At 35.2% G+C, this 16,220-nt stretch overlaps 1 protein-coding gene across 1 annotated transcript in view; it reads left to right on the plus strand.

Moving 5' to 3' along the window:
* The first annotated feature begins 8,543 nt into the window (after window positions 1-8,543).
* LOC142230798 (N-fatty-acyl-amino acid synthase/hydrolase PM20D1.2-like) overlaps window positions 8,544-16,220 on the plus strand; it is a 65,356-nt gene continuing 57,679 nt past the window's right edge. Inside the window, 2 exon segments of the mRNA XM_075301425.1 lie at window positions 8,544-8,680; window positions 9,020-9,130. Of these exon segments, the coding sequence (XP_075157540.1) occupies window positions 9,046-9,130 (85 nt within the window). The 5' untranslated portion in view covers window positions 8,544-8,680; window positions 9,020-9,045.

A 16,220-nucleotide genomic window follows, 5' to 3' on the forward strand; every position in this document is an offset into this window, starting at 1 on the left:
AACGGTATCTGTATTAGATAAACCTATAAAATAAAAGAGCCACAAACAATTAACGTAAGATAAGAGACTCAAAAACCACTACAGAAATAGGAGATACTGAACATGAAAACCATGTTACCCTCCAAATTAAACAAACAAAAAAATTAACAACAAAAAACCGCAATAACCACAAATATGTGATAACATGATAGACGCTCTTCTATTCACAAATTTAAATCCAGAGAGTACAGTGGCGAACAAAAATGAAGTGATTTTCAGCCTTTCATTATTAAAGGAACTAAAAAATCATGTACCAAATTTTAAACAGATCGGATGGAAGTTTTTCCTCCATGAGGCTCAAGAACTGGGGATTGGTTTATATGGGGGCTATATACAAAGGGTGACTGATACCCAAATTCAGGCTCTTCTGACAGCTGTATTCCTGTGACAATTCATTTTACTATTTACAAGCTGATAAAATCTATTGCATTCAGAAATAAAGTTAATCGTGATGGGATACAAGCGTGATAGCGCGATTGCTTTATATTTGGCTGGAAAACCACAATAAGCTATCATTACACTGTTAGAAAAATATGTTTTTTATATGTTCCGATATAAACAAAATGTGTTTCGGGCACAATTTTTAAACACAATATATTTAAGTGCAAACATGTAATGTTCCTTAACTAACTCTAAATGTTTGGGACACATATGTTGTATGTTAGAACATATTATGTTTGGGGCATGAATGTTTCATAGAAATAATATGTGTGAATGTAAACATATATACATTTACAAATTTCGAGTAAACATATATATGTTGTGATATTTTATTCAGAGAGCGACAGAGAGAGAGAGAGAGAGAGTATAGAGAAAGAAATAGAGATGGAAACCGGGAGGGTTGACGAAAGATATCAACATAACACAGCGAGAGACTCAAAAGAGAGCAACTTCTGTGAAACCGCTTGTATGTTGTTTCGGAAAACTGTTTTATGATAAGGCAAAAAATTTGATATGCTTAAGTCTAAATATTATTAAGTTTGAATATTAGCAGAGTAAAGAGAATAAACATTCGGAACCAAGAGAATAGACATTTGGAAAAAAACAACACGTGTTTTCGCCTTGAGAGCAGCATTTTATGTATGTGTGAACATGTGTTTTGTTTATCATTTTTGCATTATGGGCAAAATTTTTTTCTTGGTTCCAAGAACTAAAAAATTTCGTGGAAATGAAAATGATGTGAGGGAATGAGCACAATCTTCTTTGAGGAAAATTCTTCTAAGCATATACTATTTTTGGTCTCAAAATGCTTCCAAATATACAATATGTTCACATAACACAAACATATTAATGTTTCGGCAGTATCCAATAATATATATGCTTCCTGCAAAGTATGTTTGGGACATATGTTAGAGAAGCGATTTTTTTTTTGAGGGTGTAGAAGCCTCCAGCATTTAAATGTGAATAAATCTTTTGTTTCTCGTACCATTGCTCGTTACCATGATACTGGCAGTTTTGCATCGCATCGAACAAGTAAACGAAAAACAACGATAACAAACCAGAAATGATCCGAAAAGTGAAGACCAGATTTAATCGAAAACCACGACGCAGTAGTTGAAAACTTGCTCCTGAACATTTCACGAGAAAGGATGCAACACATATTACAAAATTTGGTTGGACTAAAGCCATTAATGTTCCAAAAAGTACAAGAGCTCACCAATGCACTAAAATGGTAAAGTGAAAGGAACCAGGGAGATACTTCGCTTGCACAAAAGTGCCCAGTTATCAAATTTGGTTTTCTCCGAAGAGAAGTCATTCCAAATTGAGCAGTTTGTAAACAAACAAAACGATCGGGTTTACAAGTGATCAGCTGAAAATGTACACCTTCGATTGGCTACCAGAATTCAAGTGCCACCGATGGCAATAATGTGAGACCAGAAACAGCCTATTATCGCTCCACGTTTGTATTCATCGACCGTGGCGTCAAAGTAAATGCCGGTTATTATCGGAAAAATTTCCTAAAGACAGTATTGAAGCTCTGGGAAGACAAACATTTCGAACCATGGACATTCATACTGGACTCAGCAACATCGCACTCAGCATGCGTCAACAAAGAATGACAACAAATTAGAACTTTGCTTCATTTCTATCGCACAATTACCACCGAAATCTCCGGATCTTAATCCGTTGGAATTTAGCACCCAAGGCTTTTTCGATAGTATGGCTGGTACTATAAGGGAGCCACCGTGGTGCAATGGTTGCATGCCCGCCTTGCATACACAAGGTCGTGGGTTCGATTCCTGCTTCGACCGAACACCAAAAAAGTTTTTCAGCAGTGGATTATCCCACCTCAGTAATGCTGGTGACATTTCTGAGGGTTTCAAAGCTTCTCTAAGTGGTTTCACTGCAATGTGGAACGCCGTTCGGACTCGGCTATAAAAAGGAGGTCCCTTGTCATTGAGCTTAACATGGAATCGGGCAGCACTCAGTGATAAGAGAGAAGTTCACCAATGTGGTATCACAATGAACTGAATAGTCTAAGGGCGTTTTCGTTTCGCAAAAAATATGTTGCCTTGGTGTTACACTACTTTTTTCGTTATTATATTTTCACTCAAATGATAGTGTCATTCAAAAATTATTGTTAATTCATAATATTGTGAGGGATACAGGACCCAAAAGCTATAACAGTGCCCTTCATATTTTGCAAACAATTTCGAGAATGTTGCACCTTTTTTACCAATCGAAATCGCCAAAAGTGAGCCTGATACATCAGGCTGCCACCTAACCTAACCTGGTACTATAATATACCAAGGTGTCGACTATCTCAAGACGACATTTCACCAGGAATGGGCAGAGTCACTTCCATGGAGGGTGTGATAGTTTTGTGGGCCCTCTGATGGCCATAATTCGTTTCAAAGATGGGAAATTCGAACAAATCTAAACTGATTCTAAAATTTTTTGTTATTTCCGACTTTTTTGGAGTTTGAACAATAAAATAAAAAAAACAAACGAGTATATAAGGTCTTAAGTTAAACCGGGTCGAATCTCAGATGCCCACCATCGTGGGTTACTTGAAAATATATAGAATTTCAGGTGGATTTTATGACAAATACTCTCCCAAGCCAACGTATATACCAAAACATGGACCGATGCACACCATATTTGACACACATGTTTATGGGATGTGTAATCGCATACGAAGTCAAATCGGGAGATCGGTCTATATGGGACCTATAACAAAAAATGGTCCGATTCGCACCATTTTCGCCACTCCTATGTACGGATCTAAAATAGCTCTAGATTTTGTATTTCAGAGAAATATGAGTCTAGAGGCCCAAGAATCAAATCTGCAGATTTGATTCTTGGGCAAGGGGGCTATAGCAAAACATGGACTGATACCATATTCGGCGCACTTATGTGTGACCTAAATTACCTCTAGATTTCCAATTGCAGGCAAATGGGAAAAAAACTTGCTGAGTCTAGACGCTCAAGAATCAAATCGGGAGATCGGCGCAGATGGGGGCTATAGCAAAACATGGACCGACACTCACCATATTCGGCACACTTATGTGTGGACCTAAAGTACCTCTAGATATCCAATTGCAAACAAAAGGGATAAATTTTCGATGTCTACAAGTCCAAGAAATTAAATAAAAAAAATTGATTGGTATTCAAAATTCAAGCGTGGTGAAATGAGCACGGAGAACGGTGAACGCAGTGGACGCCCGAAAGAGGTGGTTACCGACGAAAACATCAAAAAAATCCACAAAATGATTTTGAATGACCGTAAAATGAAGTTGATCGAGATAGCAGAGGCCTTAAAGATATCAAAGGAACGTGTTTGTCATATCATTCATCAATATTTGGATATGCGGAAGCTCTGTGCAAAATGGGTGCCGCGCGAGCTCACATTTGACCAAAAGCAACAACGTGTTGATGATTCTGAACGTTGTTTGCAGCTGTTAACTCGTAATACACCCGAGTTTTTCCGTCGATATGTGACAATGGATGAAACATGGCTCCATCACTACACTCCTGAGTCCAATCGACAGTTGGCTGAGTGGACAGCGACCGGTGAACCGTCTCCGAAGCGTGGAAAGACTCAAAAGTCCGCTGGCAAAGTAATGATCTCTGTTTTTTGGGATGCGCATGGAATAATTTTTATCGATTATCTTGAGAAGGGAAAAACCATCAACAGTGACTATTATATGGTGTTATTGGAGCGTTTGAAGGTCGAAATAGCGACAAAACGGCCCAATATTAAGAAGAAAAAAGTATTGTCCCACCAAGACAACGCACCGTGCCACAAGTCATTGAGAACGATGGCAAAAATGCATGAATTGGGCTTCGAATTGCTTCCCCACCCACCGTATTCTCCAGATCTGGCCCCCAGCGAATTTTTCTTGTTCTCAGACCTCAAAAGGATGCTCGCAGGGAAAAAATTTGGCTGCAATGAAAAGGTGATCGCCGAAACTGAGGTATACTTTGAGGCAAAACCGAAGGAGTACTACCAAAATGGTATCAAAAAATTGGAAGGTTGTTATAATCGTTGTATCGCTCTTGAAGGGAACTATGTTGAATAATAAAAACGAATTTTGACAACAAAAAAATGTGCTTTTCTTTGTTAGACCGGGGACTTATCAGTCAACCTGTTATATGGGGGTGATACTAGAACATGGACCGATACACACCATCTTCGTCACACTAGTTGGTGGACCAAATCTCCAATTTCAGGCATATCTGATATGAATGGCGGTGTCTAGAAGTTCAAGAAGTCAAATCGGGATACCGATACACGCCATATTCGGCATACTTAAGGTTGAGTTACACATCATGCGTTAATCCGTGCGTTGATAGGAAGGGTTGACTTTTTTTCATTTTGAAACACTCTAATAAAACTGTTGCTTTCAAAGATAAAATTCAACTCTTCAATCAATTGACGCATTAACGCATGGTATGTAACTCAACCTTTATTTCTGGACATAAAATACCTCTATCAATTGCAGGAAAATCGAATAAGATTTGCGGTGCCTAGAAGCACAAAAATGAAATAGGGATATATGGGGACTATACCGAAACATGGACCGATTGGCACCATTTTCGGCCCACATTCTTATGGATTCAAATAACTCTTGGTTAAGGCAAATCGGATAAAAATGTGGCTGTCTACACACTTAATCAGGTGGTTTTTAAGAATGCAACTCCGGAGATCAGGCTAAAACATGGAACGATACACATCATCTTCGACATATGTTTATGCACTTAAAATGCCCATAGATTTTGAATTTCAGGCGAATCGGAAAAAAATAGATGCTCAAAAAATCAAATCGGGAGATCGGTTTACATGAGGGCTATATCTTAACATGGACCCATATACACCATCTTCGGCACACTAGTTTATGGACCAATTTCAGTTAAATCGAACAAACATTGTGGTGTCTAGAATCCCAAAAAGATAAATCGGGATGTCTGGGTTAAATAGGATATACTAAAACATGGACCGATTCACCCCATGTTCTGCACACCTATCTAAAGACCTCACACGCTCACAAAAAATCGCTTCTGTAACATATACTCCCAAACATATTTTGCTTCAAGCATATACATTTTTGGGTATTGCCCAAACATTTATATGTTTGATCTCTACCAATATATAATATGTTTGAAGGCATATTGGTCTAAACAACATATGTTTGGGTAGTCTAAGTTCCAAACATTTTGTATTTTTGCATCCAAATTCAATAATGTTGTCTTCCAAAAAACAATATGTTATTATGTGACCATATAATATGTTTGGAAGCATTTTGCACCCAAAAATATTATATGCTTAAAAAAAATTCTCCAAAACAATATTGTGCTCAAAATTTTATTTATTTATTTATATATTTACAATCATAATGAATTATGAAAATAAACAGGTAATATAGGTGCTAACAACATAGGTTTTCGACCTGAATGCTCAAAATTTTGTTTCTGCCCAATTGTATATTCCCCGACATCTTTCTCACTTCCACGAGATTTTTTAGTTCTTAGCACCTTTTTCTGTAATACAAACATTGTAGAAGAAATTAATCAATTTTATGATTTTTTTTATTTTAATTTTACCTTTTGCCGGACGGACCACACAGTTTGTAAGGATCAAAGAAGTAGCTGATCAATTGCCCAAGGAAAAATAAAATGTTAATTTTGTAATAACAAGCAACAACCACCAACTTAATTCAATATCGCTCCCTGTTAAATAGCGCTCCAAGCTACTAAACACATATATGTTAATAGGCTATTTCTAAATTAATATATGTTTGCATTCAAGCATATTATATTTACAAACATTTTATGTCCCAAACATAATATGTTCTAACATATTAACATATATGTCCCAAACATGTTATTCTAGTTTATGAACATTATATGCTTGCACTCAAAAATATTGTGTTTAAAAATTTGTGTTCCAAACATATAATGTTTATAGCCAAACATATGAAAAACAGTCTTTTTCAACCGTGCAAATACCTCTATCAAAACCTGGACAGATATACCCCATCTTCGTACATGAGCAAAATCGAATCTGTTCTAAATTTCAGCATGTTTGCGTCATTATTGAAGGCTGCAACGTGATTATAACAGACGGACATGGTTATATCACCCAGAGAAGGAATATGATCACCTCCTAGAGCAAAATATTATTTTTAGATGGTGAACATATAATATGTTTGTTGCAACCATGTTAATTTCTCAGACATTAAAGGGTGATATGGTCAAAATTTGGTCAAGGGAAAACGCGTGCAAATCGGTGAAATCGTTTATTTAAAAAATCAAATTAAATTTCTTTTTCAAGTTCAATTAGTATAAAATTCAGGAAAAATATTCAGTTAGGCTTTCGCTTTTCCAAATCCGAATTGCCGGGCCTCACGCTCGACACCTGCCATCAGATTTTTTACAGCCACCTTGTCCACCTTCTTCGCCGCAGAAAGCCAGTTTGCCTTGAACTGCTGCTCGTCCTTAGCAGTTTTTTTTTGGTCTTCTTTAGGTTCCGGTATTTCTCAATTGGGCGGAGCTCTGGCGTGTTGGGAGGGTTCTTGTCCTTGGGAACCACCTGCACGTTGTTGGCGGCGTACCACTCCATGGCCTTTTACCGTAATGGCAAGATGCCAAATCCGGCCAAAACAGTACGGAACAACCGTGTTTCTTCAGGAAAGGCAGCAAACGTTTATTCAAACACTCTTTCACGTAAATTTCTTGGTTGACAGTCCTGGAAGCTATGAAAATGGTGCTTTTAAAGCCACAGGTACAGATGGCTTGCCAAACCAGATATTTATTTGCGAACTTTGACAGTTTTATATCTGCTACCTTTCCCCTTCCTTTTGCCGTATAAAACTCCTGTCCCGGAAGCTGCTTGTAGTCGGCTTTGACCTAGGTTTCGTCGTCCATTACCACGCAGTCAAACTTCGTCAGCTCGTCGTGTACAGCCTCCGGGATCGCGCTTTGGCCGTCGTATTTTGTTTATCATCGCGATTTGGAGTCACTACCTTCTTGTAAGTCGATAGTCCGGCTCGTTTTTTGGCTCGATGCACGGTTTTAGACGATACACCCAGCTTATTTGCGGCATCTCGGAGATAGAGGTTAGGGTTTCGCTTAAAACTACCGGCAACTCTCTTTGTCGTCTCAGCGGCTTCGACAGACTTCCTGTCTGTCGACAAACGTTCCCCAAACACTTTAATTACATTTGTAACGGTTGATTTGGCAACTTTTAGCGATTTTGCTTTGCGTGCGAGTAGCTCGGATTTTCGCGATGCGCGAGCAAAATTTTGATAAGCTGTTCTTCTTGTTTGGACGGCATTTTGAAAACTGAAGAGTGAATTCCAAAATCAAAATAGGAGCAACATTCTACCCACACACCTTCAAAATGAGGGGTGTTCAGGTTTTTTAAATGCAAAATTGAAAGAAATACGTCAAGTTTATATTGACCAAATTTTGACCGTATCACCCTTTATGTATCTGATTTCGACAACCATTTTATATTCGGCGATAAAACAATATTTTCACGGCAAAAATTTTTTGTTTTCTCCCTAACCAAAATAACAATTTTCCCATGGAGGTGAAGGAATATGATCCTTCTCTGAGTAATCGTCTTAGAATTTTTTCCCTGATCAGTAAAATATATACTTTATATAGTCGAAAATCGATATTTCGATGTGTTACAAACGAAATGACAAACTTATTTTAACAAATTCCCAATTAACAAGATGGGTATACAAATAATAGTTTTAGTCATCACACTTTTAAACCTCAGTTTAAATATACGATAAGCAATGCATCGGCATTTACCCGAACTAAACGACATGCTGGTCTGTCTCCACAAACTAAAAAATAATCTCACACATTTGGAAGTGCAAAGAGAAATGATGTGTGTGAGTGTAGAGAAGTGAGTGAGGGACTGAGAGTGTTCATTGTTGTGTTTGTGGGTCGCGCGCTATACTTCTTCAATCAAACCATATGAATTCCCCTACACACACATCACAACACCCCAAACCAAACTCATAATTTGACAAATAAAACGGCTGACTATTTGTAAACACCATTTAAATACCACCTGATTAAGAGTCAAATAATTCAGTTTGCTCTGAGTAGCCGGCCGATCCACAAAGTAGTTGTGAAAGACAAACAACCAAAACATAAAAACGAAACACAAACTAACGTGAAAGTGAGTGAAAGCGCAGTGAATGTAAAGTCAACTTCAAAGATTTTCAAATCGTGTGTGTGTGTGTGTTTTCGATAGTCCTTTTATTTTGATAATCACAAAAAAACAGCTGAGTTTTTGTTTTGATTATAATAACAACAGCAACAACAATCGAAACGGAAGAGATATATAAAATAATAAACAAATATAAACATTGGAGCATTTATCGATTAATTGTGTCAATTCTTAAACTATTAATAACCCCATCATCAGTGATAAAATTGTCACACACGTACACGCCAACAATTTGCCATCTTTGATAAAGATTTCAAATTTAATTTTAAATTTAATATCAATTTATAGGCATAATTCACATAATCAAAACCAAAATGAGTGCTTGGGAAAATAATGAAGAAATCAAATTATTCCGTGAATATTTACGCATACCCAGTGTACATCCGGATGTTGACTATGGTAAGTTGAAATGGAATCACCAACATTCCAACATATAGCAAGTGCATATGATAATCTGCTAATAAACCTTATAGTACACATATAAATTATCCCCAATAAAGCTTACTGCTTCTTCAGAGGAAATCGTAATTTGAGTATAAAGAAAAATTTTCCATTTAATGCAATTATCTTTAATATATGGAAGCAAAACAAAAAAACAATGGAAATGCTACACCCCTCACACATTCATTCAATTATGTATTTACTAAAATAGACAGCAAAACTTCTCAATAACTTTTAATACAAAATGTACTTACAAAGAAAGATTCATTAAAATGGAGCCAACGGAAATTGGCATAAAACGATATTTTTTGATAAAGTCTATGAAAAAGTTCTTTAATAGTATGAAACGTTTCGTCATTATATCGAAAATTCATTACAATAACGAAAAATTGTCATTGTATTTATGAAGTTGTTTCGACGGCTTAATTTTAACGATACATTTCATTCATATTACGAATGTTTTTCTATTAGTGTAATATTAGCCCTGTTTTCTTTTAGCACTGAATGCAACATTTGTATGAACTATCCAGAACATCATTGCACTGGTTTATATTCAGAAGTTGCGTCGGTGTTGCCAGATCACATTTTTATAAAGTGACGTTTTTTCGATTCACAATAGCAATTTATTGTGACTAATTTGTAGAATAGCATGAAATTCAAAGTAGTGAGAATTTCATACATTTAAACATTTTTAAACTACTGATGACAGTGTTGCACAGTGTTTTAAGGATGTCATATTAAGAAATTGCGTCGCTGTTGCCAGATCACATTTTTATAAAGTGACATTTTTTCGATTCACAATAGCAATTTATTGTGACCAATTTGTAGAATAGAATGAAATTCAAAGTAATGAGAATTTCATACATTAAAAATTTTTAAACTACTGATGACAGTGTTGCACAGTATTTTGGATATGTCCTAGATAAACGAGTACTCTGTGTTTTCTTTTAGCCAGTCACGGCTTGGTTAGCCAGTACTAAAAGTAAACAGCCCTATTATTATAATAATACGCAAATACTCATATTTTTTTCTCGGCGAAGAAATTTTAGACCATCGTTTCGTTTTCTTTTGTTACAAAAGCTGTTTCTATCAGGCCAAACAAAGTTTGATGGGGACAAAAATGGCCATGGATACTGTAAATAAAGATTTATTTGCCTTGAAAGGAGACAAATTTAACAAGATCTTTTTTGTTGGTCCAAAATTTTATTTTGGATGTTTTTTTGTTTCTTTTTTTATTTGTATGGAGTGAAATATTTGCAAGGCTGTGGGTCGTATGGCTGCAATTGCTGTTGTAGATCCCCCAAACTGAAAATAAGTTTACTTTAAACTAATAATTTGGGTTTCAGTTTATAATTATGGTTTAAAAAATATTTTATGACTTAAATCCCGAAAATAATTAAATTTTTAATTCTAACTGCTTTAATCACGATAATGGTAAAGGGTGGTTAAAATTTCAAGGGCCGATGTTGATTTTGAATAAAACACAAACTATTTAGGAAATTATTGTAATTTTATTTTATTATGATATATTGGTATTACTCAATTATGTATGGAACAAAATATCGGCCAAATGGGCGCCGCGACCTCGGTGACACACCTTCATCCGATGGTCCAAACTTTCGATGACGCTGAGGCATAATGGAGGTTCTATGCCGTTAATGTGCCGAATTATCTCATCCTTTAGCTCTTGAATTGTTGCTGGCTTATCGACGTACACCTTTTCTTTCAAATAACCCCAAAGAAAAAAGGCCAACGGTGTCAAATCACATGATCTTGGCGGCCAATTGACATCGCCATTACGTGAGATAACACGACCATTGAATTTGTTGCGCAAAAGAGCCATTGTTTCGTTAGCTGTGTGGCAAGTGGCACCGTCCTGCTGAAACCACATATCGTCCACATCCATATCTTCCAATTCGGGGCATAAAAAGTTCGTTATCATCTCACTGTAGCGAACACCATTCACAGTAACTGCCTGACCGACCTCATTTTGGAAAAAATACGTCTCGATAATGCCGCCAGCCCATAAACCGCACCAAACAGTCACTCTTTGTGGGTGCATTGGTTTTTCGACAATCACTCTTGGATTCTCATTCGCCCAAATGCGGCAATTCTGTTTATTGACGAATCCACTGAGGTGAAAATGTGCCTCATCACTGAAGATGATTTTCTTCGAAAATTGATCATCCACTGTTGCCATTTCTTGGAACCATTCTGCCCATTCACGACGTCCATGGTTCAAATTGAGTAAGTCTGAAATAGAGAAATGTCAAAAAAAAAAAAATCGGAAAAAAACTTGGCGTTTAGGTGTGGTTCACATTCAACATCGGCCCTTACAATTTAACCACCCTTTACTGTCAATCATCAACACCAATCAAACAAATTAATAGAATGGATTTTTCCAATTAATTGCTTTGCTTGATTTGATTAAAACAATAATTGCAGTAATTGCTTTTTTTGAATATGTTTAAAAACTTTAATCAATATTTATTGATTGAATTAAAAAAAAAAAATAAAATTTATAAAAAATAATCTTAAAAATAAAGAGTATAATCTTTCTTTAAAATAATTTTTATTTTTAGCGTAAATTTTACGTTACATAATCTTTTATATTACACCAATATTTTTTCTTTATATATAAGGCATATTTTGAATTAAAATTTCGCCATTTAGCGTTTTTATACCCTCCACCATAGGATGGGGGGGTATATTAGCTTTGTCATTCCGTTTGTAACACATCGAAATATTGCTCTAAGACCCCATAAAGTATATATATTCTGCGTCGTGGTGAAATTCTGAGTCGATCTAGCCATGTCTGTTGAAATTACACTAACTTCCGAAGAAACAAGCTATCGACTTGAAACTTGGCACAAGTAGTTGTTATTGATGTAGTTCAGATGGTATTGCAAGTGGGCCATATCGGTCCACTTTTACGTATAGCCCCCATATAAACGGACCCCCAGATTTGGCTTGCGGAGCTTATAAGGTTAGGTTAGGTTAGGTGACAGCCCGATGTATCAGGCTCACTTGGACTATTCAGTCCAATGTCCAATTGGTGAACATCTCTCTTATCACTGAGTGCTGCCCGATTCCATCTCAGCTAAAAAAATTGGAAGTTCTTCCAAAGGCACAACTTTAAAAGCACTTCCAGAAGATTCACTCCCAACGATGTTCTTTATTTTAACTACCCAGGAAGTTCTTTTAATTAAATTTTTTATAACTTTTTTTTTCATATTGTTAATGGGTAATTTTAACTTTTTTTGTTTCAAATAGGTTAAAAACAGAGTAAGAATTCATAAAATGGTACAAATCATTTAAAGTTTGTCGAAAAAAATGCTAAGTCCAATCTGAAAAAATTTGAATTTTTAAAAATATTTGAGGTCAAGCGTTTCCAACAAGCGTTAGAATCCATTAAAAATTATAAAAATTATTTATTTGACAAAATATCACAGAATTTTTTAATTTACATCCAAAACATTGAATTCGGATCACACCTAAAAAAGTAATCCAAATTCAGTGCAATGACTGTGGAAATGGAGGACTTCCGTCCTATGACAAGCCTATGTTAAATTCATCGCATCTGCGTCAATCTTGCACCACTTCCGGATCCAAAAAGAACATTTTCATTACTTTTTGGCGACGCTTTTTTTGTTGGGATGATGAGCTCAATGACAAGGGACCTCCTTTTTATAGCCGAGTCCGAACGGCGTTCCACATTGCAGTGAAACCACTTAGAGAAGCTTTGAAACCCTCAGAAATGCCACCAGCATTACTGAGGTGGGATAATCCACCGCTAAAAAACTTTTTGGTGTTCGGTCGAAGCAGGAATCGAAACCACGACCTTGTGTATGCAAGGCGGTCATGCTAACCCTTGCACCAAGGAGCCTCTAAGAAAAACATATTTCATTCGATCCGGCTGAAATTTGGTACATGGAGTCAGTATATGGTCTCCAATAACCAAGCAAAAATTGGTCCACATCGGTCCATAATTATATGTAGCCCCCATATAAACCGATCCCCAAATTTGGCTTGCGGAGCCTCAAAGAGTAGCAAATTTCATCCGATCCGGTTGAAATTTGGTACGTGGTGTTAGTATATGGTCTCTAACAACCATGCCAGAATTGGTCCATATCGGTCCATAATTATATGTAGCCCCCATATAAACCGTTCCCCAGATTTGGCTCACGGAGCCTCAAAGAAAAGCAAATTTCATTCGATCCGGCTGAAATTTGGCAAACAGTGTTAGTATATGGTCTCTAACAATCATGCCAGAATTGGTTCCTATCGGTCCATAATTATATATAGCTCCCATATAAACCGATCCCCAGATTTGACCTCCGGAGTTTCTTGAAGGAGCAAAATTCATAGGATCCGGTTGAAACTTAGTACGTGGTGTTAGTATATGGTCTCGAACAACCATGCCAAAATTCGTCTATACACGCTCATAAAAAATCGCTTCTGTAACATATACTCCCAAACATATTTTGCTTCAAGCATATACATTTTTGGGTATTGCCCAAACATTTATATGTTTGATCTCTTCCAATATATAATATGTTTGAAAGCATATTAGTCTAAACAATATATGTTTGGGTAGTCTAAGTTCCAAACATTTTGTATTTTTGCATCCAAATTCAATAATGTTGTCTTCCAAAAAACAATATGTTATTATGTGAACATATAATATGTTTGGAAGCATTGTGCACCCAAAAATATTATATGCTTAAAAAAAATTCTCCCAAACAATATTGTGCTCAAAATTTTATTTATTTACATATATACAATCATAACGAATTATGAAAATAAACAGGTAATATAGGTGCTAACAACATAGGTTTTCGACCTGAATGCTCAAAATTTTGTTTCTGCCCAATTGTATATTCCCCCACATCTTTCTCACTTCCACGAGATTTTTTAGTTCTTAGCACATTTTTCTGTAATACAAACATTGTAGAAGAAATTATTCAATTGTATGATTTTTTTTATTTTAATTTTACCTTTTGCCGGACGGGGATTCGAACAGCGGACCACACAATTTGTAAGGATCAAAGAAGTAGCTGATCAATTGCCCAAGGAAAAATAAAATGTTAATTTTGTAATAACAAGCAACAACCACCAACTTAATTCAATATCGCTCCCTGTTAAATAGCGCTCCAAGCTACTAAACACATATATGTTTATAGGCTATTTCTAAATTAATATATGTTTGCATCCAAGCATATTATATTTACAAACATTTTATGTCCCAAACATAATATGTTCTAACATATTAACATATATGTCCCAAACATGTTATGCTAGTTTATGAACATTATATGCTTGCACTCAAAAATATTGTGTTTAAAAATTTGTGTTCCAAACATATAATGTTTATAGCCAAACATATGAAAAACAGCCTTTTTCATCCGTGTAGTTATATATAGCCCCCCAGGTTAACCGATCCCCAATCACAGGAAAATGTTCCCTTTTCAGTTCATAATCACGATTGCCACTCGAGCCAAAAAAATAATCTACCAAAATTTTATTGTTGCCATAGAAAATTGTGTCAAAATTTTATATTTCTATAGAAAATGTTGTCAAAATTTTATTTCTATAGAAAATTTTGTCAACATTTAATTTCTTTAGAAAATTTTGTCTAAATATATATTTTTATATAAAGTTTTGTTAAAAATTTATTTTTATAGAAAATTTTGTCAAAATTGTATTTCTATAGAAATTTTTGTCAGAATTTTATTTCTGTAGAAAATTTTGTCGAAATTTTATTTCTATAGAAAATTTATGAAGCACCTCTTAGTTGGAGAGGAATATTTTGCAAAATCTTCCAAAACATCACAGAATTCTACCAATCTACCAAACAGTAAAAAATCTGCCATTTTTGGTAGAATCGTGTTCATAATTGTATATAGCCTGGCTCTATAATTACCGCACAAAAATTCATATACCGGTCAAAAACTGGATATATATGTTCAAGATATTATATTTTTTATAACGAAAAAAATGAGATACTCTCGAAGTTGTATCGAATTTAAAGAAGGGTTTAGAAAAAATCACATAAAAAAATTTTGCGATCTACGATTCCGAAAATCGCAACATGGGGGTATACCTTTATTTGGATGAATTTTTGGGGATTTTAGATAAAAAATATGGCAACGCTGATTTGCGTATGAACGGTGGACAAGACAGCTTAACCACCTACTCCCTATATATACCGATCAAAAACTGAATATATACGTTCAAGATATTATATTTATTATAACGAAAAAAAAAATGAGATACTCTCGAAGTTGTATCGAATTTAAAGAGGGTTTAGGGTTTAGAAAAAATCGCATAAAAAATTTTTCGATCTACGATTCCGAAAATCGCAACATGGGGGTATACCTTTATTTGGATGACTTTTTGGGGATTTTAGATAAAAAAAATATGGCAACGCTGATTTGGGTATGAACGGTGGACAAGACAGCTTAACCACCTACACTCAAAACTACACTCACAAAACGTGAACCCTATATGGCACTAAAGCCAACTCACAACAAAATTTTCCTTCATGGTGGATTCACTGTTTTTTTGAATGTAGGACCAATAAAATTAAAATAAGGATGCAGATCCCATTTATCGAATTTTCATGCCAGCTTAAAAATCCGAATTATAATAAATACTTCAAAATAATAAATATTTTCTTAATACAAAAAAAAAACTTTAATCCGAAGTTGCAATATCCTCAAAATAAGTCTTAGCCTATATTTGAAGAGTTTTTATCTTAAATACAAAGATTCAATATATCTGTTAATTTAAAGGTGAATTCTTTCAATAAAAAATGGTTATATTTACGTTAAAGAATTTTTTTTCTTTTTTGTAAGGATGTTTGCGCTTTTTCCTTCGATCGTTTATTCATTTATAAACTATTGATTATAATATCAAAATCTTTTGTAAATATTCAAGTTGCAAAGTCGCTAAGACTATTTTCTTTTAATTTGTATATATCCTAGTATTCTAAAAAAAATAAAAAAAAATCTTACTTCAAGGACATACGACTTTAAAGGAGGGATAC

Source organism: Haematobia irritans, chromosome 3 (assembly GCF_050003625.1).
Source record: "Haematobia irritans isolate KBUSLIRL chromosome 3, ASM5000362v1, whole genome shotgun sequence".
Lineage (NCBI taxonomy): Eukaryota > Metazoa > Arthropoda > Insecta > Diptera > Muscidae > Haematobia > Haematobia irritans.